The sequence below is a fragment of the Equus przewalskii genome, chromosome 6, assembly GCF_037783145.1.
Source record: "Equus przewalskii isolate Varuska chromosome 6, EquPr2, whole genome shotgun sequence".
NCBI classification, from domain to species: Eukaryota; Metazoa; Chordata; class Mammalia; order Perissodactyla; family Equidae; genus Equus; species Equus przewalskii.
The window spans coordinates 92,948,790-92,975,182 of NC_091836.1; the positions used below are offsets into that span (position 1 = coordinate 92,948,790).

A 26,393-nucleotide genomic window follows, 5' to 3' on the forward strand; every position below is an offset into this window, starting at 1 on the left:
CGGTGCACAACAACTACGTATTCAATAAATGGACTAAACTCTCATTTTCTTGTAATGTGAAATAGAAGACTTACACTGGCTGATCTAGCAAATCTACTGGCAACAACATGATGGAACAATCCCAACTCCCACGAAACCCCTTTTTCTTTGTATTGCCCTGGATAGGACCAGCGGCTGCCCTCACGAGGCTGAAAAGTCAGAGGCTATGGTTCCCATGAGCCCTCGGGACATCACGTGGCCTGCCCAGTCTCCCATGGTGCACCAAGGGCCCCATTTCCCAGCATACCTCAGGGCAGAGACCCATTTCCTGCCACAGGGAGGCCGGCCCTCAGCGCCCTCTGAGGGGGTGGCCCAGCTTGGCCCGGTGATGCTGAGAGGGCCCTGTGGGGGCCGCCTGGTCTCATGGCCCGTCCTGGGTCTGTCGGCGCAGCACGGGCTCAAGGACCACCGATCTGGCCGAGGCTGCCCTTCAGTGAAGGTGGAGCCGGCCCTGAGTCCCGAGGTGCAGGAGCTGCCCGGCGGGAGCGCGGCGGTTGGCAGCTCCCCCAAGAGGGCCGCGCCGTCCACGCCGCTGTCTCAAGGCGGCCAGGCGGCGCCACGCGCTGGCCATGCAGGCGCGACCCCTGCCGGGGGCCCGAGAACTCGCCACCGACACGAGCCTCTGCTGCGGACTGGCGGCGCGGGAGCCTCGAGGAACTCCGCGAACCCGGGAGAGGCGGAGGTGAGAGCTCGCCCGCGGTGCTGCCCCGGGTGGGTCAGGCGCGGCCCAGGCCCTTCTCTCGGCGCGTGTCCCTCAGAAACGGCGACGTCTCAGGCCAGAGCTGACCCGGGAGGGCGTGCTTGTTCCCCCAGCTCCTGCGCGGACGCCGCGTTTAGTCCAGCGTGGGGAGCGGGGCCTGCGCCGCCTCGCCTGCCCGCCCGCGGCCTGGGACAGCCCTCTGCGGCACAGCGAAGCTACCAGGAGGTGCAAATAACTGATTAAATATGTCCCTAGAGTTTATGCACGGTAGACGTCAAATGACAGTCCAGACAACGTTGCTCTGTGTAGAAAATCTCTAGATGCGTATAAAACCCACGAGATCTGATTAGGTCATTGATCCGTCTGACAAGATTCAAGGCAGTATACAGAACTTGACTGTGTTTTTATATTTAAGCAATGGGCAATTGAAAATTGTAATTAAATACATTAACACTAACACCTAAATATATTAAATACTTTTGGAAAAATCTTGACAAATATATTTGTACACTGAAACCTACAAACCATTGCTGAGATAAATTAAATTTTCATTCTAAATTGCTATATAGATTGACTCTTAGCCCAATCAGAATTCCGGAGAGGTGTATTTTCTTCAAATGGATAAGCTGAAATTTGGGAATTCTAGGAACATTGTGTGGTCCAAACAACTTTGAAAAAAAAATGTAGAAAGACTTACATTATTTGATTTCAAGATTTATTGTAAAGCCAGATTGATAAAGAGAGTATAGTGTTTGTGCAAGGATATGCAAATATATAACTGGAACAGTATAGAGAGTCCAGAAATAAACGCACAGGTGTATGGTCAATTGAGTTTCAGCAGAGCTGCACGGTAATTCAATGGGGAAAAGTTAGTGTTGTCAACAAATGGAACAATTGATAGTCTCATATAAAAATGAACGGTGTGTCACATTATATAAAAAACTTGAAGTATATTATAGAACTAAAACTACAAAATTTTTAGTTGAAAACAGAGAATATTTGTAAACTTGGGTTCCACAAAGATTTCTTAGGGAACAAAATGAATGAATGATAAAAATAATTGTTAAAAAAAATTTACAAAATAGTTAAAATTAAATTTTCAAAATTTAAAACTTCTATTTTCAGGAGACACTTAAGAAAATGAGAAGTCAACCCAAAATCTGGAGAAGAATTTACAAATTATATATAAAATATTAATATCCAGAATATTATACACACATATACACATGCATATACACATAATATATACATATATTTATGTATGTATATAAATATACATGTATATGTATTATTGAGTTGTAGGATTATACATATATGTATACACGTATAATATATACACATATATAATCCTACAACTCAATAATACAAAATGAACCAACCAAATTTAACAAAACGGCAAATGTGTTGAATGGACACTTCAACAAAGAAGATGTACAGTTGGAAAATGAGTCCATGAGAGATGATCAGCATCATTATTCATTAGGGAAATGCAAAGTGAAACCACAATGATACATCAATACATCCACTAGAATGGCTGAAATTTAGACGTGCTAACCAGGATGCAGAGTAACTCAAACTCTTATACAATGCTGGAGGGAATGAAAAATGCTATAGATGTTTTGGAAAACAATATGCTAGTTTCATATTAAGTTAAAACATTCACTTTCAATACAGGCCAGCAATTGCACTCCTAGGTATTTACCCAAAGAAATGAAATATGTGCAACCAAAGACTTGTATGTGAATATTCATGGAGGCTTTATTCAGAATACCTCAAAACTGCAGATGACTTAAATGCCCATCAATTAATGAATTGAAAATAAATTGTGGCAAGTCATACAATGGAATACTACATAGTGATGAAAAGGAACAAACTGCTGATGCATGGGAAAATGTAAATAAATCTCAAAGGCGATATGCTAAGTAAAAGAAACCAGACAAAAATTGCCACATAAAATTTGTGTTTTATATGACATTCTGAAACAGGAGAAACTGCAGGGATGGAAATCAGATCAGTGGATGCCCAGGTCTAGAAGTGATGAGAGGCAGTTGATAGTAAAAGGGCATGGGGGGAATGGAATTACTCTGTATGTTGATTGTGGTGTTTATTTTAACACTGTTTATACTTGTTAAAACTCATTAAACTGCACATCTAAAAAGAGATTATTTTATGCATAAAAATTATACCTTGATAAATCTGACTTAAACTTTCCAAAGAAAACAGCATAATATATCTCAAAAGTAGTATGGGAATATACGAAGGCAAAAGAGGGAATGGGCAGACGAGAAAGACTTCCCAGAGATGATGCCTGAGTTGGGTGTTGAAGGATGACTGAGAGCTACCTAGCCAGGTAAAGAATTACATGAGGGGAGAGGGTGCATATGAAGTTTAAAGAGAGTTTCCACAGGGTCAACAGTGTATGCAAAGCCAGTGAGGTATAAGAAAGGGCAGTGAAAGTAGCTCAGTGCACTCGGAATTTAGGGTGTGAATGAGGATTTAGCAGGAAATAATGCTCGGTGTATAGGCAGAAGCTAATTCATAAAGATCCTTGAATCATAAGCTGAGATTTTAAATTGTATCTTATATGTGACAGTGTATAACCAAATGATTTTAAACAGGAGATTGCTTAATTAGATTTTATTTTTATAAAGTACAGTTGCAGTACAGAAGTCAGGCTGAAAGAAGGGGAGGCTAAGTGAGAAGCCTAGTCAGAAGGGAAAGATGAAGAGAGCCTAAAACAAGACTTTGGCAGTTACAGGGAGGAAGACAATTAGAAGGTGATGGGATTCTGCCACTGAGTGGACCAGGGGAGTGAGAAGATGAATGTGATCTCCCGGTTGGATGATACCCTGATGATGGTGCTGTTTCCTGAACTGAGGAATAGAGTGCTACAGTCAGATTCGCGTTAGGAGGAGAAGTTAGAGACTCAAAGGTATAGTATTGAGTATGCTGAATCTGAGGTACCTGTGGGATAATTAAGTATAGGCTGATAGTGCCTTTATTCCTTCTGCATAAAATTGCATTTGTTTTGTACTTCATGCCTCTTTAAAGCCAATTTTGTCTTACTAGCTTTTTTAATTGACTTAAGTTTTTTTCCCCTGTCCTTAGCCTTGGCCTTCTTTCCTTCTTTTACTGTAAAATTATTTACTTTTGATAAGTATACTAACCACGTGTGTAAATATACATACATCTGTCAACTGATCTCTCACAAACACGTGTAATTGGCAAATGTCCTTTCTTTTTTCTTTAGACAACACATTTTCTAAGGGCAGTAACTTTCCCTTTCTCCTTAATATGGTGACACTTGAAAATCTCTCTCAAAAAATAGCTAAAATTGTAGTCAAGTAGGAGGCCCAATGAGCTTCACAATATTTAGACTGAATAATCATGTTTTGTTGTTGTTGCTGCTGCTGTTGTTGTTTATCCATGGCCAGCCTTTTCTTGTTTTGCTTATTATTGATTCTTTTAAGAGCTAATTAATCTTCTATCAGATATCAGGCCAAAGGAAGAGAGAAGGGATAATATTTAACTGCATCCATTTTCATATGGATTTTGAGCTATAAGGTACACATTGAATTGTTAGAACTCTTTTCTTAGGCTTCTTAAAATGGGAAAAAATCCTTTCCATGTGGCAGGAATATTTTTATGGAAAAATCAGTTCACTTTCTTTCTAGTAAGCATTTTAAACTACATAGGAAGATCATAACAGACATCGATGGATAAAAATTAATTAGCGGGCCCGGCCCCGTGGCTGAGTGGTTAAGTTCACGTGCTCGGCTGTGGCAGCCCAGGGTTTCGCCGGTTCGGATCCTGGGTGCAGACATGGCACCACTCGTCAGGCCACGTTGAGGCGGCATCCCACATGCCACAACTAGAAGGACCTGCAACTAAGATATACAACTATGTATGGGGGGGTTTGGGTAGATAAAGCAGAAAAAACAAAATTAGCAAGTAAGAAAAAGGAATATGTGAATTGACACCTGTTATGCATGTTGTTCTATTAAATGTTGTAAAAGCACAAGATAAAGATATTTTTACATTGTTAGAATATATTCTCATTGAGTATGCTAAATTGTAAAGCAAATAAAATATCAGGAACTTGTAGTATCTTTTACTTGTTTTTAAAAATGTGTTCCACTTTGTCAAAACTATTTGTGACTTATCTCTGAGTCACAATTTGTAAGAATCCAAGGGAAAAGAGGATATTGCCAGAGACGATGGTGTAATCTGCCCACCAGAGTGTTCAAGAACATTAAATACCGGAAGTTGTTGATTTCGCTTCTCTTGGGAAAGAAGAATATTCATTCAGAGCAAAACATGCACACACATACACACAGTGAAACACCATTTTATGTCTACTAGAAGGGATAAAATAAAAAAAAGATTGAAAACACTAAATGCTGATGAGAATGTGGAGCCATACAAATTCTTATAATTTGCTGGTGGGAAGGTAAAATACTGCAACTACTTCAGTAAACTTTCAAAATTCTTTAGCAATTTCTTACAAAGTAAAACATGAATCAACTCCATGGTCCAACAATTCTGTTCCTCGATATTTACCAAAGAGAAATGAAAAGTTATGTCCACAAAAGCACTTGTACAAAAATTTCATAAAAGCATTATACATAATAGCAAATAAAATAAGATGAAACAAATCTGGAAACAACCTACATGCCCATCCATAAGAAAATGGATAAAAGCAATTGTGATGTATTCATACAATGAAATGGTACCCAGCAATAAAAAAAGGAATCCACTGCAGATACATGCAGTAGCATAGACATTAATGAGAGAAGTTAGGCAAATACACACGCAAATTAGTGTCAGATTAAATTTCCATTAAGACAGTCTATGATGTCAGTCAGTGAATGGTTGGAGAAGAGTGGGAATAGTGACTAAAAAGAGAAAGTTGAGTTTTCTGGAATGAGGGAAATGTTTTATATCTTATTTGGGATGCTGGTTACACATTTTTAAAATCATAACTATGCATTCTGTTATATATAAATCATGCCTCATTTTTTAAATGAAAGAAAAAAATATTAAATAAACCAGACATATTGGCTGATCTTTGTCTTCTGAAGTAGTAGGCCTGCATCATTTCTAGATGATGATTCCATTTGGAGTCAGAATTTCATTACTCTGAGCTGCTATCTGGATTTGTTTGAAGCCTCTAGAGTATTAAAACTGGAACCGTGAGTGTCAATGGCATTAGTTCAAGGATCTCAGAGAGGAACTAAAAGAGTTGAACTGGCAGAGGAGGGAAGAGTTACTGGAGTTGTTAGCCAAGGAAGAGCTGGAGGATGAGGATGAGGTGAGTGGTAAGGCATTTTCTTTTGTTCCAAAGTTACCAGGTTTGGATCCATGTGATATTATGCGAATCATCTGATTTTCTTGTTTCAGATTTTACATGCACAATATGTAATATAGAAAGAATGGTGTTGTAGAAAGAATGCGGAATAAGTACAAAAAATGGACTTCCATCCCAAGTGTACCTCTTAATAGTACTTGGACTTTGGGCAAAGCATTTACTCTCTCTGAGTCTTGTTTTTATCATTTCTAAAATAAATAGCTTGAACTAGATGACTTCAAGGTTCTTCCAACTCACAAATGTTTTATAAAGTAAAATAGTAGAAGGAAAACTTAAATCATAGATTATAGACTCTAGGTCACAAAGACTACCAGATAAAATAAAGACAAAATCAATGTCTAATGACAAAATCCTATGGCAAAGCTTGAATATATTTACTTGACAGAATGGGCTTATATAAAGTCAGTCTGTACTTGTGGAAAGATAAATGAGAACAGTTGGACATCAGGGCATTCATAATATGTTGCAATTATTTTTATGACTGACAGGGATAATCACTTTTCTGTAATTGCTTAGGTAGGTTACAGACTTGATGGATTCTTAATACATATTTTCATCCATATACCATTGTTTTTCGTGACTCGAGACTTTTTGATCCACAAACAAGGGTCTGCAGCGGGCCAAAGAGGGCTTCGTTTATTGCTTTCTTTGTAGGTTTTTCAAAGAATGGAAGATCTGAACTGAAAGAGTGAAGTAGTTCATATATCAGTTTGAACGAGAACAGGAGGACACTGGGAGAAATTTTAGAAGAAGAAGGGAAAAGTTTCCTTTCCTTTTCTGAAGGATGTTTGTATCTTGAGATAGCAAAGGAATCCAAGATCACCCATTCAAGAGGAAGCAGGCACGCAGTATGCTTCTAAATTATCCCACCACAGTTTGGACCTTCCCTGGTTTCAATTCTTGCCAAACCTCATTTGTGTTCAATTATTCTCTGGGTTCTGTGAGAGGCTTCAACCTCTTTAAAAAAAAAAAAAAAAAATCCCTTCTCTTTATTAAGCCAAAAAATTAGGCAAAACTTTTTAAAATAAAAAAGTCTTCATGTTAAATTTTGTGTTTTGTTTATGTTTTTGTTGTATGCTGTAATTAGAATAATTAGGAAACTGAGAAGTAAGAAAAAGCAGTTAACACTAACCAGAAAATTTGACTTGAGCAGCTCAATGGATAAACAGTAGCCTTGGATTTCAATTCAGTGTGAGAAGGAACTTTATTTTACTCGAGAGTATTCCAAAGATGGGATAAACTGCCTCAAAAGGTAGCAGATGTCAAAATATGAACTGAGTGGCCACATCATGATGAAGTTGTAGTTGTGGACGGGATTCAGCTTAGGTTGTTATTAAGCTAGAGAGAAATAAATTGGTTTTTAGATGGTAAAGAGGTAAGTTGATAAACATTGCCAAGTGAAAAACTGGTTGTTTAAAAAGAGAAAAGTTATGGATGCAGAAAGCCCCTCAGTCCCAGAATGGTATTTGCAGCTTTAGCTGTTCAGGATGCACCAAATTAGTTCTGCTAAGTCATGAACTCATGTACCAAATGTGGCTGATTGAGAATAAATTATGCTCACTTCACACCATTCATATACACTGAACTTAGGTATTCTGTATGCAATAATTTTCTTTATGTCTGAAAGCTCTTTTTTTCCAGTCAACTTTATAGCCATTTAAGGAAAATTATGTGTTATGTTTGGGGGAATTTAAAGTCTGTCTCTCTGTAATTATTTCTCCTTGCTATCAAGAGCTACTCTCTTTTGATAATATTCAAAGAAAAAGTGGAGCAACAGTTTTGGTAAAGTTCAGGTCACGTATTATAAAGCAAATGACAGGAAAACATGAGATGAGGTAAGGGAATGAAATGAGCATTGTTTCTAGAGTAAATGATGTGAAATCAGTGGTGTGTGAACCTGGCTCTCACGCTGTCTACTTGCACAACCAGAGACAAGTGACTTCATGTCTCAGATGCTCCATTTTCTCACACATACAATTTGGATGACAACAGCTAGAGCTGTTAGAAAATTTATAGCAAATATTTGAGAAAAACTCGTGTGCATTATCGAATTATAAGCAAATATTAACTACTTAAATTAATAGTCATATTAAATCTATAAGTAGCCTGGAAGTTCCAGAGAGCTTTGGAGTCTTCAATGTGAAATATGTGCACTCTTCTTCCTTCAGGATTTAGAGGAGATTGTTTTTAAATTATCTGTGCTGCTAATTGTTGTAGTCATGTTTGTTTACTTTATTTCTGGAGTATTTGATTAGCTGTTTTAATCCCTGTAGAACAATGGAAGAAAATCAACTATCTGAACCATATAGATGGAGTGAGAGTTACCTAGAAAACCTCAACTCTTCCAGGTGAATGGAGTGGTAACTAATGTATAAATAAAATAGCTCAGGCTTCCCTCTCAACACCACTCTCCACAAAAAAAACTGGAATTTTTAAATTTTGTTCATTCTATTCCTTTTATTCATTTTTCAGCTCATACTATTGTTCTGGACTTGAGCATAAAACAAAAGATGTTCCAAATGATAGTACAGTGAAAATTTTGATATCAGTTATGTAAATTTCTTGTTTTCTCTAATGGCAGGTTGTCCATCCAGAATCAACAAATCTTTCAAGTTAGAGTAAATTTTCCTTTATGCTTTAGTTTCCATATATGTGAAAAATCTGTAATTCTGAAAGACATTACTGCTTATGAGAAGAGGAAAAACTAATTTCTTGCAAATCCCATTTTAATAGTGTGATGGCAATTTAGGAATATCTGCTTTCTTAGGCCATTGTGACCACTCCTACAAAACATGGCAGTGTCTCCTCATTGGTAGCCGTTGTTAGGCTAGGATCAGCAATAATTAGTGTATCTTCTCAGGTACATGGAGAATTTCCAAATCATTGGCACAATTACATGCAGTAGTCTGCTGGCTGATATTATCAGACTTGAGGTAGATAGGCATAGTGAAAATCTTGCTAAATAAAATAAAAATAGATAAATTGTGTTTCTCAAGAGAAAGCTCATGTGGACCTCTGTTAATTTCAGCATAATTAGTTCAGAGACTTTAATTTAGGCATAAGATCACTGTTTTTTTTTTTTTTTTTTGCTTGATTATTTATGGGATAATTAGGTTTACTCATTAAATCCATTACTCATTAGTGAACCCAAGGTTCATTCATTTTTTTACCTTTCACAGATTTATCAAGCTTAGAGATTTCAGTATGGAGTGATTTATTTCTATTTTAATGACTATTATGACCCAAGTGTTTATATATTTTTCAATTTTAAATACATCACAAGAGAAATAACATGGGAGTGGCAGTGAAAGGACATAATGCTGAGCTGAAATTTTGAAAAAGGGACTATGGAAAACTTTTCTTGTACAAATATCAAAGACACCTACTACCTGATAATGTGTCCATATCAAACTTAATAGAGCTTAAGATCTGCTAATTCTTTTTATTTCCTACTTCTCCTAATATCATCATTTGCCATCCTCATAATTCATTTTTCCTACTAGAGATTAATGTGATGTCTCATTACAGTAAGATTTTGTTAAATGTAGGGGAACTGGATATTCATTCATTCATTTAACATAATACATATTGTGCACCTTGCATATACTACACACAGAAATTATGTAGTATAACATACCCAACTTTGTTATTTTTCAAAATTGTTTAAGCTATTCTAGGACATTTGAATTTCCAAGTAAATTTTACAATTAGCTTGTCAATTTCTACAAAAAAGCTGTCATGATTTTGATTTTTGTTTGCAGTTGAGCTAAATCTATAATTGGGGAAAATTTTATGTATTAACAATATTGAATCCTTAAATTCATAGGCATGGGATGTCTCATGTTTTTTTACTCTTATATAAATGTTCTAAACATGCTAAACTTACTTGTTAGTTATAGAAGCTTTATTTTGTTTTATTTTATTTTATTGAGGAAGATTAGCCCTGAGCTAACATCTGCTGCCAAGCCTCCTCTTTTTGATGAGGAAGACTGGCTCTGAGCTAACATCTGGTCCTGTCTTCCTCTACTTTATATGTAGGATGCCTACCACAGCATGGCTTGCCAAGTGGTGCCATGTCTGCACCCGGGATCCAAACCGGCAAACCCCGGGCCCCTGAAGTGGAATGTGTGCACTTAACTGCTGCGCCACTGGGCCAGCCCCAATATTTATTTATTCCTTAGTATTTTCAACATAAAGGACCATACCATCTGCAAACAGAAGTACTTTAATCTCTTCCTTTTTAATATAAATAATTTTTATTTTTCTTGCTTTATTGCATTGGCTAGGATATCTAGTACAATGTTGAACAGAATTTATGAGATATTCTTGCCTTGTTCTAGATCTTAGAAGACAAATATGCAGTCTTTAACCATTAGGTATAATGTTATCTGTAAGTTTTCCTTGCATACATTTTTTCAAATTGAAAAAATTTCCTTTTATTCCTCATTTGCTGAATATTTTTATTATCCCTTGAACTGGAGGCAAAAGATGAAAAATAGAGAAAAAAGTGAGTTAGGGATTGTGGGACTGAAGTCTATTTCTTTGTGGTTGCAGTTATTATAGTTTCTAAACAATTATCTCAAATAATCTGGCTGACTATATGTTTTAAGTTGGCATTCTTTTATGTAAAATCCTCCCATCATGTCCAACCACCTACGGGATTTCAGTTCACTTAGCGTGGTGCTCATGGCTTTCAATAGCGTGGCCTCTGTTTTCAGCTTCATCTTCTTATTCTTCACCATTATCCTACATATTCTTCTACACTCTTGACTGTTGAACTCTGTGCATTTCCTAAAACACACAATAACTGCCACCTCTGTTTTGTGACTGCTAGTCCTTCAGTCTGGAATGCCTTTACAGTTTGGACTATGGGGGGAAATTTTCACACATTTAATTTGAAACACCTCAAATCTATTACACCTCATTGTAAACAATAACCTCATGGCACAATGTAGAATTACTATTTGTTCTCTTTCTTGACTCTCCTACTATACTATAAGTTTCTTAAAGGCATGGACTCTGGGTGACATGTTTGTATCCTTCAGGCTTAACTTACTGGTATGAAACAAGAGACACACACTATCAGTTTAGAATGAGTTCTTGAAGAAGACAGTTTAACCTGGATTGGCCATGGCTGGGCACAAGTGTCTTACAGAAAGAGTCAATTACGGTTGGCTTATCCTAGTATTTGTATATAAAAATACCTGAGTCAATTCTTAGCTTTGAAATTTATGGATGTGACAAGTAGATTTAGTATAAATATCTGATTATTAATTTTACAACAAGAATGAAGTATTACAAAATGTTGTTAAAGATAGAATTAATTAATACAGTTATTTATACAGGGATTCTGAAACAATCCCCATCTCTTTCTCTCCAATGATCTAACTAGGTGAAAGAAGTAATTTATAAATGGGATTTAGTTTTGAATTCATCTATACAGCTTTTCAGTTATATGAATTCCAAGAATAAATTTAGTCAATCCTTATTCACACCTAGAGGACATATTCTCCCGTATTCCTAAGCATCAACTGGAAGTTGACTTTATCCTGCTTCCTATTTTCCTTGTCAGCACACTGAAGAAAACACATTCTGTACTCTGACAAATCAAAAATAATCTGAATGTTAATCTGGGCAGGATGATTTTTTAGGGATAGATCAACTTGTAGGTGTGTGTAAAGGAATGAAAACTGAGGGAGATTTCATCAAGATGGCAGTGTAGGTGAACTCTGAACTCATCTCCCATGAACACAGCCAGGTTACAACGATTCTTGGAAAAATTACCCCTGAGAGAGAACTAAAAACTGGACAAAAAGAACCCCCACAACAAGGGACTGTCCTGACTGAGGCAGAAGAGGCAGAAATTCCTTTCTGGAAAGAAAAAAAGCCACCTTTGCAAGCCACAGAGCTTCACAGCAGTCTGGCCAGGAGGAAACTTAAGGTACACAGCCTTCCCTGAAGGAATGGGGACCCAACAGAGCCACATTAGTGCTACAAGCATCTTTTGGACTCAGCACAATTGAGATGAGTGTCAGAATATCTGGCTTCACTGGCTATTAACTGCTATGGGGAATACACCCAGAAAAGCTATTGGACATAAGCAGAAAGACCCAGCTCTTAAAGTGCCCATGCAAAAATTCACCCATCTCAGAAAACGACCTAAAATCACCAGAAGGAAAGGTTCACAGTCCTTTGCTGAAAAGAGACTCACCTAGTAGGCTCTGAGCACATCTTGGTGAGAGGTGAGACCTCTCCAGAGACCGAGACAGTGGCAGCCATTGTAGTGACCTAATACAGGTGTGCTGACAGAGACACTGGCAGATGCCATTGGAGTTCTTCCACTTGCCTGTTGGCCCAGGGTCTGCCCCACCCACTAGAGTGCCAACTTAATCCAGCTCTGCCAGGGCAGGCAGACTACCATAGGGACTGGCCCCACCCAACAGCAAGCCCTCAGGTTACTTGTTGGCCTGCATAGACTGGGTGCCTTGATCCTCTTCAGGCAGGCAAGTGTGTCAGCCTCTGTGGGGCAGGGCCTGTGTGAGGAGCAGGTAGAGTGAGGGCCATTTGTGGAGACTGTGAGGGCAACTGCATTGGGGCAACTGAGTATGCTCCAGGGGATCAGGACATGTGCAGGGGCCAGGACTGTGTTGATGGTGTGTGGACCTGTTGGGGGTGGGTCTTATCAGTGGGAGAAGACTTGTGCTTCTCAAACAGCCACAAAGAGGATTTCTCCCACCTTCCAAAGCCTGAAACAATTAGGTGATTCCATGCCTGGGGTCAGCCCCAATCAGCTACAATCTGACAAGAACCTTGCAGGCCTGAGACATACAGCAATTGTAAGCCCCTGAGCATAACAACTAGCCACACTGGGGGCCTATTCACTTAACAGGAAAACTGCAACAGGGAGTGTGCTATTAGACCTTAAAGCCAACTCTGCTGGGGCTCCCTAAACCCTATTTACAAACAGCTAGTGAGGGGGCAAGCCTAGACTCCCTGGGCACTTGCAGCAAGAACAAGCCTACCACAGCAGAAGGATACATGTAGCCCACACAGGAGTCACTCCTGGAACATTTGGGCTGGTGATGAGAGGGAAGCACACTGCTGGCCCTCAAAAGATGCCTCCTACAGAAGGCTGCATCTCCAAGATCAGGAGACATAGCTGACTCACCTAATACCCAGATATAAGCACAGAGAAAGAAGCAAAATGAGGAAGCAAAGGAATACGTTCCAAGAATGGAACAAGACAACCCCCCTCAAAAAGAGCTAAATGAAACAGAAATAAACAACCTCCCTGACAAATAGTTCACACAAAGAGTTATAAGGTTGCTCACTGACCTTGGGAGAAGACTCGATGAACACAGTGAGAACGTCAACAAAGAATTGGAAAGTATTGGAAAAAAGAACCAATTAGAAATGAAGAATACAATACTGAAAATGAAAAATTCACTAGAGGGGCTCAGTAGCAGAGTAGGTGGTACAGAAGAACCGATCAGTGAGCTGGATGAAAGACTAGAGGAAACCACCCAAGCTGAAGAGATAAAAGAAAAAAAAATTAAAAAGAATGAGAACAGTCTGAGGGAACTCTGGGACAATATCAAGCTCACTAACATTCATATTATAGGTGTCCCAGAAGGAGAAGAGAGAGACAAAGAGGCAGAGAATCTATTTGAAGAAATAATAGCTGAAAACTTTCCTAACCTAAGGAAAGAAATAGACATCTGAGTACAGGAAGGAAAGAGAACACTGAACAAAATAAACCCAAAGTGGCCCACACCAAGACATATTATAATTAAAATGTCCGATATTAAAGATAAAGAGAGAATCCTAAAAGCTGCAAGAGAAAGGCAACAAATTAAATAGAAAGGAAACCCCATAAGGCTATCAGCTGACTTCTACACCAAAGCCCTACAGGCTAGAAGAGAGTGGCACAATATATTTAAAGTGCTAAAAAGAAAACACCTGCAGCCAAGAATATGCTACCCAGCAAGGTTATCATTCAGAATGGAAGGAGAGATAAAGGCTTTCCCAAACAAGCAAAAGTTAAAGGAGTTTATGACCAAGAAACCAATTCTACAAGATGCTAAAATGACTTATTTAAGTGGGAAAGGGAAGAACACAAATAGGAATACGGAAACCACCAAAAAAAAAAAAAGGCAATAAAATCACTAGTAAAGGCAAAAATACAGTATAGGTAGCAGGTCAACCACCTATGAAGATAATATGAAGGTTAAAAGCCAAAAGTACTAAAATTACCTGTTTCAATGATAAGAGGGTAATGGATACACACACAAAAAATAAGAGGTTAGATATGAGATCAAAAACATAAAATGTAAGCAGAGGTGAGTAAAAGAGTAGAGCTTTTAGAAAGAGGTCAAGCTAAAGAGACTATTAAGTCAATATCCATTGCTCTGTACGGAGCTTATTATATATGAACCTCACGGTAATCACAAACAGGAAACCTATAATAAATACACAAATAAGTAAGAGAAAGGAAGCCAAACTTATTACTAAATTAAGACATCAAACTACAAGGGAAGAGATCAAGAGAAGAAGAAAGGTACAGAAAAGAACTACTAAAACACCCAGAGAAAAAGTAACAAAATGGCAGTAAATACATATTTATCAATAGCTCCTTTAAATGTCAATGGACTAAACGCTCCAGTCAAAAGGCATAGGGTGGCCGATTGGATAAAAAACAAGATTCATATATATGCTGCATACAAGAGACATACTTCAGACCTAAAGACACTCACAAACTGAAAGTGAAGGGATGGATAAAGATACTCCATGAAAATGGCAAAGAAAAGAAAGCTGGGGTAGCAATACTTAGACTAAATAGACTTTAAAACAAAAACTGTAACAAAAGACAAAGAAGGACACTACATCATGATAAAGGGAAAAATCCAACAAGAGGCTATAACACTTGTAAATATCTATGCACCCAACATAGGAGCACTTAAATATATAAAGTGATTATTAACAGACATAAAAAAAAATAGACAGTACTACAATAATAGTACAGGACTTTAACACTCCACTTACACCAATGGATAGATCATCCAAACAGAAGATCAATAAGGAAACATTGACTTTAAAGGATGCATTACACCAGAGGGACTTAGTAGATATATATAGAACATTGTATCCAAAACCCATAGAATACAAATTCTTTTCAAATGCTCATGGAACATGCTCCAGGAGTGATCACATAATAGGCCAAAAAACAAGTCTCAATAAATTTAAGAAGATCGAAATAACACCAGGCATCTTTTCTGACCACAAAGGTATGAAACTAGAAATCAACTACAGGAAGAAAATCAGAAAAGCCACATGTATATGGAGATTAAACAAAATGCTACTGAACAATTGGGTCAATGAAGAAATCAAAGGAGAAATAAAAAAATACCTGGATACAAATGAAAATGAAAATATGACATGCCAAAATCTATGGGACACAGCAAAAGCGGTTCCAAGAAGGAATATTATAGTAATTCAGGCCTCCCTCAACAAAGAAGAAAAATATCAAATAAACAATCTAACAGTGCACCTAAAGGAACTGGAAAAAGAAGAACAAACAAAGCCGAAAATCAACAGAAGGAAGGAGATACGAAAAATCAGAGCAGAAATAAATGAAATACAAAATTAAAAAAAAATTTAAAAAATCAATGAAACCAAGAGCTGATTCTTTGAAAAGATACACAAAATTGATGAATCTTAGCTGGACTCACCAGGAAAAAAAGAGAGAAGCTCAAATAAATAAAATCAGAAATGTAAGAGGAGAAATTACCATGGACAGCTCAGAAATATAAAAGATTATAAGCAAATACTACAGAAATCTACATACCTACAAATTGGATAATCTGGAAGAAATGGATGTAGTCTTAGAATCATACAACCTTACAAAACTGAATCAAGAAGAAATAGAGAATTTGAATAGACCAAACACCAGTAAGGAGATCAAAACCCTCCCAAAAAGTAAATGAGCAGGACCAGATGGCTTCCCTGGTGAATTCTACCAAACATTCAAAGAAGAATTAATACCTATCCTTCTCACTCTTCCAAAAAATTTAAGAGGAGGGGAAGCTTCCTCACTCATTCTGTGAAGCCACCATTACCCTGATACCAAAACCAGACAAGGAAAACACAAAAAAAGAAAATTACAGGCCAATATCAGTGATGAACATCGATGCAAAAATACTCAACAAAATGCTCGTGGGGCTTGCCCAGTGGCACAGCAGTTAAATTGGCACGTTCCACTTCTCCATGGCCCATGGTTCGCCAGTTCGGATCCCGTTTGTGGACATGGCACCACTTGGCACACCATGCTGTGGTAGGTGTCCCACATATAAAGTAGAGGAAGATGGGCACGGATGTTAGTTCAGAGCCAGGCTTCCTCAGCAAAAAGAGGAGAACTGACAGTAGTTAGCTCAGGGCTAATCTTCCTCAAAAAAAAAAAAAAAATGCTAGCAAATTGAATACAACAATACATTAAAAATATCATACACCCTGATCAAGTGGGATTTATTCCAGGGATGCAGGGATGGTTCAACATCCATAAATTAATCAACATGATACACCAGATTAACAAAATGAAGAATAAAAATCACGTGATCATCTCAATAGAGCCAGAGAAAGAATTTGAAAAGATAAAGCTCTTATTTATGTTAAAAACTCTAAATAAAATGGGTATAGAAGGAAAATACCTCAACATAATAAAGGCCATATGTGACAAACCCACAGCTAATATCATTCTCAATGGAGAAAAACTGAAAGCTATTCCTCTAAGAACAGGAACCAGACAAAGATCCCCACTATCACCACTCTTATTTAACATAGTATTGGAAGTCCTAGCCAGAGCAATCCAGGCAAGAAAAAGAAATAGAAGGGATCCAAATTGGAAAGGAAGAAATAAAACTGTCACTATTTGCTGATGACATGCTTTTATATATAGGAAGCCCTAAAGAATCCACTAAAATACTTTTAGAAATAATAAATGAATATAGTCAAGTTGCAGGATAGAAAATCAGCATACAAAAATCAATTGCCTTTCTATACACTAACAATGAAGTAGCAGAAAGAGAAATTAAGAATACAATCCCATTTACAATTGCCACAAAAAGAATAAAATAGCTAGGAATAAACTTAACCAAAGAGGTGAAAGATCTGTACAGTTAAAACTATAAAACACTGTTGAAAGAAATTGAAGAAGATGCAAAGAAATGGAAAGATATTCGGTGCTCTTAAATTGGAAGAATTAATATAGTTAAAATGTTCATAGTTCCTAAAACAATCTATAAATTCGATGTAACCCTATCAAAGTTCCAACAACATTTTTCACAGAAATAGAACAAAGAATCTTAAAATTTATATGGAACAACAAAAGACCTTGAATAGCCAAGGAAATCCTGAGAAAAAAGAACAAAGCTGGAGGTATCACACTCCCTGATTTCAAAATATACTACAAACCATAGTAACCAGAACAGCATGGTACTGGGACAAAAACAGACACACAGATCAATGGAACAGAATCAAGAGCCCAGAAATAAACCCATGCATATATGGACCACTAGTTTTCGACAAGGGAGCCAGGAACATACAAGGAAGAAAAGAAAGTCTCTTCAATAAATGGCGTTGGGAAAACTGGGCAGCCACATGCAAAAGAATGAAAGTAGACCATTGTCTTACACCATGCACAAAAATCAACTCAAAATGGATTAAAGACTTGAATGTAAGATCTAAAACCATTAAACTTCTAGAAGAAAACAAAGACAGTACCCTCTTCCACATCTTTCCTAGCAGCATTTTTTCAAATACCATGTCTGGACTGAGCAAGGGAAACAATAGAAAAAATAAACAAATGGAACTACATCAAACTAAAAAGCTTCTGAACAGCAAAGGAAACCATCAACAAAATGAAAAGACAGCCTAACAATTAGAAGATATTTGCAAACCGTATATCAGATAAGGGGTTAATGTCTAAAATATACAAAGAACTCATACATCTCAACAACAAAAATCTAACAACTCAATTGAAAAATGGGCAAAAGATCTGAACAGAGATTTCTGCAAAGAAGATATACAGATGGCCAACAGGCACATGAAAAGATGTTCAACATCACTAACAATCGGGGAAGTGCAAGTCGAAACTACAATGAGATATCACCTCACTCCCATCAGAATGACTATTGTTAACACAGGAAACAAGTGCTGGAGAGGATGTGGAGAGAAGGGAACCATCATACACTGTTGGGGGGAATGCAAACTGGTGCAGCCAATGTGGAAAACAGTATGGAGATTCCCCAGAAAATTAAGAATAGATCTACCACATGATCCAGCTATTCCACTACTGGATATCTATCCAAAGATCTTGAAAACACAAATGCATAAAGATACATGCACCTCTCTGTTCATCACAGCATTATTCACAATAACCAAGACTTGGAAGCAACCTGGGTGCCCATCAAGGAACAAATGAATAAGGAAGATGTGGTATATATACAGAATGGAGTACTACTCAGCCATAAGAAATGAGGAAATCTGGCCATTTGTGACACCATGGATGGACCTTGAGGATATTATGCTAAGTGAAATAATTCAGGGGGAGAAAGTCAAATACTGTATGATCTCACTCATAAGTAGAAGATGAAAACAATGACAAATGCAAAGCAACAGAGATTGGATTGGTGGTTACTGGAGGGCAAGGGGGAAGGGAGAAGGGTGAAAGGGGTGATTAGGCACATGTGTGTGGTGCTGGATTGTAATTAGTCTTTGGGTGGTGAACATGATGTAATATACACAGAATTCAAATTACAATGTACACCTGAAATTTATATAATGTTATAAACCAATGTTACTGCTATAAAAAGAAAAAGAATGAAAACTGAGAGATCCCTGTTCTTGTTTCAGGGTGTGAAACAAGCAGTGACCTATAGTAGCTGCCTAGACAAAACTAGTAAAAAACAGGGTGAAAGGGGACTGAAATGTGTCTTTGATGAATGTGTCCGGTTGGAGGGGTGACATGCAAAAAAATAAAGTCACTGCTTCCTTTAGAGATGTGTTCCATAAGAACTTGCTTAAATTTCAGCCATGAAGTCCCTTCAGGGCTTGTAATTCTATTCTATTTGGGGCCAGTCTCTCCTACCGAGCTGGTAACCTAAGGGTACATCTCTTGATCTTGGCACATCTGTGGCAGATCTCTTATAGCAATGATTTGTGCAATTAGAGTTTAATGGGGTCTCTAGTACAATTACACTGTAGCCAAGAGACTTTTTTATCACACAATATTTGACTTCTTTTCAGAAAGGACCACTTCTGAGCATGGCAGACTTCATCCTCAACACTGACATATTATTTTAAAGAGAAGCAAGGGTTTGTTGTCCATAATAAAGCCCATAACAGAACATTATAGTGATGAGATGTTCTGTTGATGCTATCAGATATTTGTCTGACACTAAGGTTCTCATTAGTACTTGTAGAGAGTCCCAGAAAAATCTCTTTGTGAATATCATTCAGACTGCCATGACACAAATTTCGCTTTTTACTCATTTTGTTCTCATATACTCAATTTCCCTCTTTAACTTACAATCAAGTAACGTTGGCACAGCTGTTATAAAATGAGGCTATATGTAGAATTACCTGGATAAAGTTTTGTGTTTTCTTTCCCCTTCAGTGTCTTGTTATTTTCTTAAATAGTAATTAGGATTAAAGATTAGATGATGAGTCATTAAGAAACATCAGATATTAGAAAACAGAAAACTCCATTTTAAGTATGTGATACAAGATTACAAAGTTTAAATACTTAAATATTAATGCAAGTTTAAGTCTAGTGTTATACACATTTATAAAATTTTGGAAAGAAAGCAAAACAATGTAAAATAAAGCAGAAAGTAATGTCGATGTATAGATGATCAAAACACTAATATATATATATATATTTTTACAAATGAATAATCTCTAAATGGTGTTGAAAACACTGCTTCTCTTGACCTTCTATAATTGTAGGCCAGGAAAATGGCTTTGGGTAGAAACACAGCCACTATTTGAATATTGGCGATCTGGGGGAGGGATAGCAGTAGACATCATTGTTTAGAATCAATCACTTAGACAATTTATCAGTGGCTGTGTTTTTAATGATCTGATAGTCCAATGTTTATCCACATCTCTTGGCAAGATTCTAAACTCTGTGAATTATGACTACAGGTGTATAAAACAGGGGCAATGATACTGGCTCAGCGTTGCCTAACCAATGCAGGAAAAATTAGGAACTTAGTAAATATTTTTAATACTGAATTGGAAACTGGTTTTAATACAGTCAAACTCTGGAAGGCAGTGTTTCTCAAAGTTTTGTCCAAAACAATCCAAGGCTGAATTAACTAAAATGCAGTTTTCTAAGCCCCACAGTAGAGCTTGTAAGTCAGAATTTCTAAAGCAGAATTTGAGGGATGGGTGAGGGAGAGGAAATATGTATTTTTAAGTAGCTCTTCAAGAAAATTTCTTTACACTAAATGTTTTGAGAAACGTTGCTAAGAACTATGTTAGGTAAGTAATGCAAATTATTCTGGAATTTCCTCTTAAACCCTCATAACCCCAGATCTAATCTGTCTCCAGATCAGATCGATTGCATCACTTCAAAGTTAGTGATATCTGTTCTTATCAACATGAACAGCATGCTGGAACTCAGACTCTTCTTTTTCCTAAGTGACTAGGTCTATACTATTTAATGTAGTAGCCACTAACCACATATAGCTATTGAGCACTTGAAATAGTGTGACCAAGAAACTGCAGTTTTCATTCTACTTCATTTAAATTAGTTTAATTATAATTTTATAAATGAATATTTAATTCACATATTGGGAAACTTTTAAGCGTGTTTCAACCAATTTGGAAATAGGAATCTACGTTTTCAATGGATAATTTTATGAAGTCTCACTATAAATCAAGTATTTCTGATGGAAATTTAGCATCCACATTGAGATGTTGTGTCAGTCAAAATATGCAGCAGATCTCAAAGATTTAGTATGAAAAAGGGAATGCAAAATATCTTAGTAATTTAATATTATGATTATTTAACTGCATGCATGACTCTTCTTATATTTCTTTTGGAGAACACTGTGCTAGAGTGAAGAAGCAGATATCAGTAAGTGTGAGCAGGACCGTCCTACCATTAGTAAAAGAAACGTGCTTTCAGAAAAAATTAGAAGATAAGATCAACATTGTTGAAGAGATTGTGCTCTTTTCCTGAATCAACCTTATTAATGCAGGTGTTCCTGAAATCCTTCCCTTTCTAATTGGAAAAAAGCATAGCCTTGTGTTTTGTAAAAGATGGAGTGCCATATTCTCCTCATATTACTCTGTGTATGTCTCTGTTACTAATGTCACAACACTAATATCACAGCGTTATGTCATAATTATTGTTTATGTGTCTTTCTTCTCAACAACACTGAAAGCTTCTAAAAGATGAGAGTCTCTTTATATTTTTAAGTGCTCAGCACAGTCTGATACACAGTAACCTACCAGTGTTTTATGAAATCATTTTATTTTTTTGGAGCAAAATCACCATCTTGTGGCTAAATAGAACATTGTCACTGTAGGCTTAAAAAGTGTCATTGTATCTTAGTAATTACTGGCATAAATATAATTACTTTCTGGTCTTTGGACTCTAAACTAGATAAGATGAAGTAAAAAGCAGTTCCTTACCCAAAGGTGCTCAATTTTGACATCTCTGCTTTAGTCTCTATCTTTATAATTTAATTTTTTTTTCTATTTAACTGTATTTTTTTTTGTTTCAAGGGAAAAAAATTATATTTGCATAAGAGAAGAGGGTGTTTATTTCAGGAACCTGGAGAAGTTTCCCGGATGCCAAATACAGAAAATAATGTAGCGTTAGACTTCTTGAAAACTGCTAAGCCATCAGAAACACAGGTCAGTTCTCCATCTCCCAGGGTCAGAAATTATTTTCTACTCCTCTTTTTATTTTCTTCTCTCTCTATAGAGCTTTCATCTGATCCCTCAACTTAAAGATGTTTCACAAATACTGCCCTCGGCCTTTTTCTATGTAAAGTCATTTGGGGTAAATCCACTAGCTAATTGACACAGTCTCTGTGTTCTGATACTAAAATGCAGAAGAGTTATCTAATTGGTCCAGAAAATCTTTTCTCATCTGGCCTGTCTGTGGATGGGCTTATTCTTTGATCGTTTTCCTCTCCTAGTTCAATCAGTTGTGGTAACAAGATTGGTCAATGATTTCATCCAGAGGGAACCTATGGGCATGTCTATCAGTGGCAGTTCCAACAGAGAGGCAGGACCACTAAGAACATATCAGATAAGGGATGGGCTATAAGAGTTAGATCTTACACAGCTGTGGAAGAAATAAGGTCCAGAAAGGAGAGTTGAAGGATAAGAGAAGAGTAACTGATCAGCCTCCAGAAGAATTCCCAGCATTAAATCTCAGAGAGTTTCACAGAAATGCAAATTTGGTCCTAATGATCTGGTAGAGAAGATCTGTAAACTGAATGGTTTTGTGTCGTTGTTTTTTCTATTAAATTCTCTGTCAGCAACATACTTCCTTAACTGTTGCATTGGTGTTTTGCTCCTGATAATATAATATTTGCTAACTTTTATGATTTGGCCTGACGTTTCTTACAGTGAGGATGCAAATGATAACCTTGATGCTAAAATCCAAAAATTATTAGTGTTTCATAAAATACTACCAGTTTCTCCACTTTAACATCTCTGAGGTGCGTTACATTTAAGTCTAACATCCTCCATGATTTGTGTTTACCTTGCTTTCATCCGTGAAATTTCTTATGAATCTAAGAAAACTATGAAGGTTTTATTTGTTTCTTTTCCAAGATTACAGGAGATTGATGCCCTGTATTATGGGTTTAAGAGTTAACCTGTGGATTGATAGGTTTCTGAGAGATTGTCTGGAGATTAATATAGTCAGCATTGTTTGCACTCCTAGGATCATCATGGAGGAAAGTGCTCAACATTAACTGGAATTTTTTTTTTCAAAACCGGATCTTCATGAGGAGTAAATTTTCTAAGGTGTATATGAAAGAGATGTTATGGGCAAGGAGAGTTTAGCTATGTTTATGGGTAGATTTAAAAGTTTTTCAAACAAGAGAACACAGAAAACCAAAAAAGGGGAAAAAATCAACTAAATTTTATTGCCACTCTATAAAATAAAGTTGTGCAGTATTGGGGTAGAAAGACTGTAGAGGTGAAATGTCCTCCTCCTAGCCCCATAAGCACTGAATTTTCTTTATTTGACAGAACAGGGCAGGGTAGAATTAGACATATTTTAACCATCTGTGGTAAGAAGAACTATTTTCCTTTAAAGCATATTGCACAAAGAAGTGATGCTCTGGAATAAGCAATCTTAGTTTCTGATGCTACAATATTTCCTAAAAATCTGCTCACAGATTTGAGAAGGTTGCCTTAATCCCACAGCACATATGCCCAGGTCAAGCCGTGTAATAGACAGTTTATAGGAAACTCATCTGTTTGTCATTTTCAGTTTACCTTTCTTGAATATGAGTTAAAAGAGAAAATGGACCGTAAGTCCATGTTTATGTTCAGCACTGAGTTTAAACTAGAAGAAAAAGAGGATCACATATGAATGATGTCTCTGACTAGTCAAGAGATGCTTTTGAATATTTGTAATCAAGCCTATGGCTATAGAATATGAAAGTGTCAGAGAAAACATATTAATTTCAAAGAAAAATAGAGAGCACTGATTAAAGTTAGCAATATTTAATATACCAAAGGGCTTATTAAGACTGAAAAATATATCTTTAAATATATTGTATCCTCTAGGTATATGCCATATGTTAAAAAACAAAATTCAACTGAGTAAATTTTAAACATCTTACTGGCTTTATTCAATAATTCATGAATTGGACAGCATCCCGTCTAGCAGACAGAAGGGAGCTCCAAGGAGCTATACAAAATGAAAGACTTATAGGTAGAAGGGAACAGAACAAAGTTATACCACCAAAAAAAGTGTATTGGTTGTGGCAAGGTCACTTTCCTTTAGGGGACGGCAGGGGTCTGTCAAGCAGATTACCTCAGTAGTGTTGACCAGGTGATTCCTGATTGACTGGTTTAAGATTCCATTTCTGGGAGAGGTCAAAACTGTAATTAAGTCTTGGTTTGGTGACATGGGGCTTAACATAAGTGACTCCATTTTGGGCCTGTTGTCTTGTTTTTAACACATGCAAGTACAACCTGCCAGAAACTGGCATCAAAGGAAAGTACATGTTGCCAAAATGGATGACTCATGTCATAATATGACGCCACGTTAACCTGTAGTATATGCAATTACCTTTCAGTTATAACAAATTATTGCCAGCCACTTGTGGGTACCCTATTCATAAAGATGTCTCTATAATAACCACTCTATGTCGCAGATGCTTTATCAGGACAGTCTTCCTGCCAATTCCCATTTTCTCTTTACTATAGTGTCCTTGTCAACCATCATCTCAGCCAACATCTCCTGCAGTCTCACTTTTATCCCAATCCCTTGCCTGCCCTGATTTTATGATTGCTTAGATCTTTCAATAGCTGCATTAGATCTAAGTGGAAACTCATCGTCTAGTGTCAATGGTCAGAGTATTACTAGACATCGTTCCTATTCCCAGATTGCCAGTGATAATTTAACTACAACTTAATCTACATGAAAATGATTATTAACTGAAAAATATATTCCATTAATCCCAAACTTAATGTACCTTCTCATCCCTCCTTTCCTTTGATTAGATTCCAAAAATGCCAATTGTCACCCTAAAAGCCACTGACAGGATGGGAAATATGATGAAGTGGAGGTATAAATAAAAAGACAAAACATTTTTAACTGATTGTGGTTAAACTGTCTTATTTTGCAGATTTTTTAGGATCACATAATCATATTAATTAAGGCCCCTTAGAAGAGGCTTTGTGTAAGTGAGGGGCCTTAAATCTTTTATTCCATTAGCTTCCCAGAAAATCTGACTCCAACCGTAACCCCAGAACCTAGAGGGTATGGCACACAGTGGGTCCATAAAAATTAGCTGTTAAATGCATGGATTAATATATTAAAATGCAGAAAAAAGATGTAAGATTGAGTATCAGAATAACTGCTACTAGCGTCCCATTCCTCTAAGGGCAAGGGCTCCCCCCTGGTCATCTGTCTTGCCCTTACCACCTTCTGATGAACTTCAGGGGAGTTTTTCCTTCTTTTAATATGAATATGCCTGAATGCAGGGCCAGACTCAAAATCTAGGCCTTGTTATCCTGGAGATATCTGAGCCTCATGGTCACTGTCATGACTATTACCTCATCTTAACCATCTCCTGCATCCGTCACAATTCAACTAATAATAGGCAAAATTCCTTTTATTATCATGCTGAGCAACTTGGCCCCTAGAGACAAGTCCTTCATTCCAAAACAGGATGATAGTTTACTTTTGCATGGCCAAAAGACCCAATTAAAGTTGTTTCTTTTAGTCATCACACACATAAAGGTGCAGTCACTTCCTTTATTTTCCTTGCTGTTGCCTCTCCCTTCCTCTAGCAAAGGGATAGACTTCACCTGGTAGGAGTAGGAAAACAAGCTTACAAATTTCAGATATAGTTGATACTAGTTTCAAAGTACCCTACTAGTCAACAATAAAAGATGCAATGAGATGGGTGCCCAAAGGGAACTGCAAATATAGCGGAGTTCAGAGAAGAGATAATTCACTTACACTTGTTGGAATTCGATATTTGGTAATTGGAACTATGTACAAATGTAGGGCTTCATAAACGAGTGGAAAGAAAGACTGAAGCCACATACCCAAGGTCTGAACATCAGTCTAAAATAATTGGACTGTGTAGGGGGAGGGAAATAATTTTCCTTCTACCCTTCTAGGTATTTGGCTGAGACTCCCCTGCAATAAAAGACAGATTAACAGGAGAAAAACAAACAGAAATTTACAACATACATACCTCTTATATACATGGGAGATAGCCAGGAAAACTGAGTAGCTCCCTGACATGACCCATGCTGTCACCTTAAATACCATGTTCAGCTAAAAACAAAGAAGATTTCGGGGCATTGGTGCTAGTTATGGGAGGTTTTCAGGCAAAGCACAGTAAACAAGGGTATGGCTGTTATGCAGATTTAAATGTCTGCCTTCTCCATTGGTAAGAGTTTCTAGAGATTTAGAGTCAAACCCCTCTTCCTGGTACAGCAAGGGAGACATCATTACAAATGGAGATTTCCCTTATAAGTGTAAATGTCTCTTACAAAAGGATTGCTTCGGGGGCC

The 26,393-nt window shown here is 37.2% G+C and overlaps 1 protein-coding gene across 8 annotated transcripts in view; it reads left to right on the forward strand.

The window, feature by feature from the left end:
• Nucleotides 1-288: 288 nt before the first annotated feature.
• LOC139084019 (uncharacterized) overlaps nucleotides 289-26,393 on the forward strand; it is a 47,664-nt gene continuing 21,559 nt past the window's right edge. The window contains exons 1-3 of one of the 8 annotated variants that reach the window (XR_011541297.1): nucleotides 289-721; nucleotides 3,492-4,553; nucleotides 17,360-18,978. Coding sequence is in view for 2 of the 8 variants with exons in the window: in XM_070624565.1 (XP_070480666.1) it covers nucleotides 368-721; nucleotides 21,897-22,124 (582 nt within the window). In the remaining 6 variants the exon portion in view is untranslated. Of the gene's footprint in view, nucleotides 722-3,491; nucleotides 4,554-5,843; nucleotides 8,489-17,359; nucleotides 18,979-21,896; nucleotides 22,224-26,393 lie in introns of those variants that run through there. The other 7 variants (XR_011541302.1, XR_011541300.1, XR_011541298.1 and 4 more) reach the window with 7 other exon arrangements.